This window comes from Palaemon carinicauda, chromosome 26 (genome assembly GCF_036898095.1).
Source record: "Palaemon carinicauda isolate YSFRI2023 chromosome 26, ASM3689809v2, whole genome shotgun sequence".
Classification (NCBI taxonomy): Eukaryota; Metazoa; Arthropoda; class Malacostraca; order Decapoda; family Palaemonidae; genus Palaemon; species Palaemon carinicauda.
The window spans coordinates 66,391,268-66,391,624 of record NC_090750.1 but is presented as its reverse complement, the minus strand read 5'-3'; the positions used below and the strand labels follow the sequence as shown (position 1 = coordinate 66,391,624).

General features: G+C 26.9%; 1 protein-coding gene across 1 annotated transcript in view; it reads right to left on the bottom strand.

Annotated features, from left to right (window-relative positions):
• Nucleotides 1-350: 350 nt before the first annotated feature.
• The window catches only part of LOC137619957 (myosin heavy chain, clone 203-like), a 1,179-nt gene continuing 1,172 nt past the window's right edge, over nt 351-357 (bottom strand). The window contains exon 1 of the mRNA XM_068350238.1: nt 351-357. This exon is cut by the window's right edge and continues 1,172 nt beyond it. Within this exon, the coding sequence (XP_068206339.1) occupies nt 351-357 (7 nt within the window).

Genomic DNA, 357 nt, shown 5'->3' with positions numbered 1-357 from the left:
AAAAAAAAAGAGATGTGCATGCCTGTATTTGTATATTCTTCAAATAAAATATAACCAATTTTAGAACTTTTGTGTTTAATACCTGTAGAATACGATACCATATTTTATATTATTGCGTTATAAAGTTCGCAATTCAATACAATTTTCATGACGGTGATTGGGTCATTTCTGAATAAATATGGTCGTCAAGTGGGCGCAAAAAGCAAAGACTTTTCTGTGGTTAGTGAAACAGAAAAATAATTAATATAATTTATTACAAATAATTCCTCTTACATATATATACAAAACAAGTTTTAAAATACTAAGAATGAATATTCCTATGAGAACTTAGAATGAAACTTTGATCCTTTCTATGGA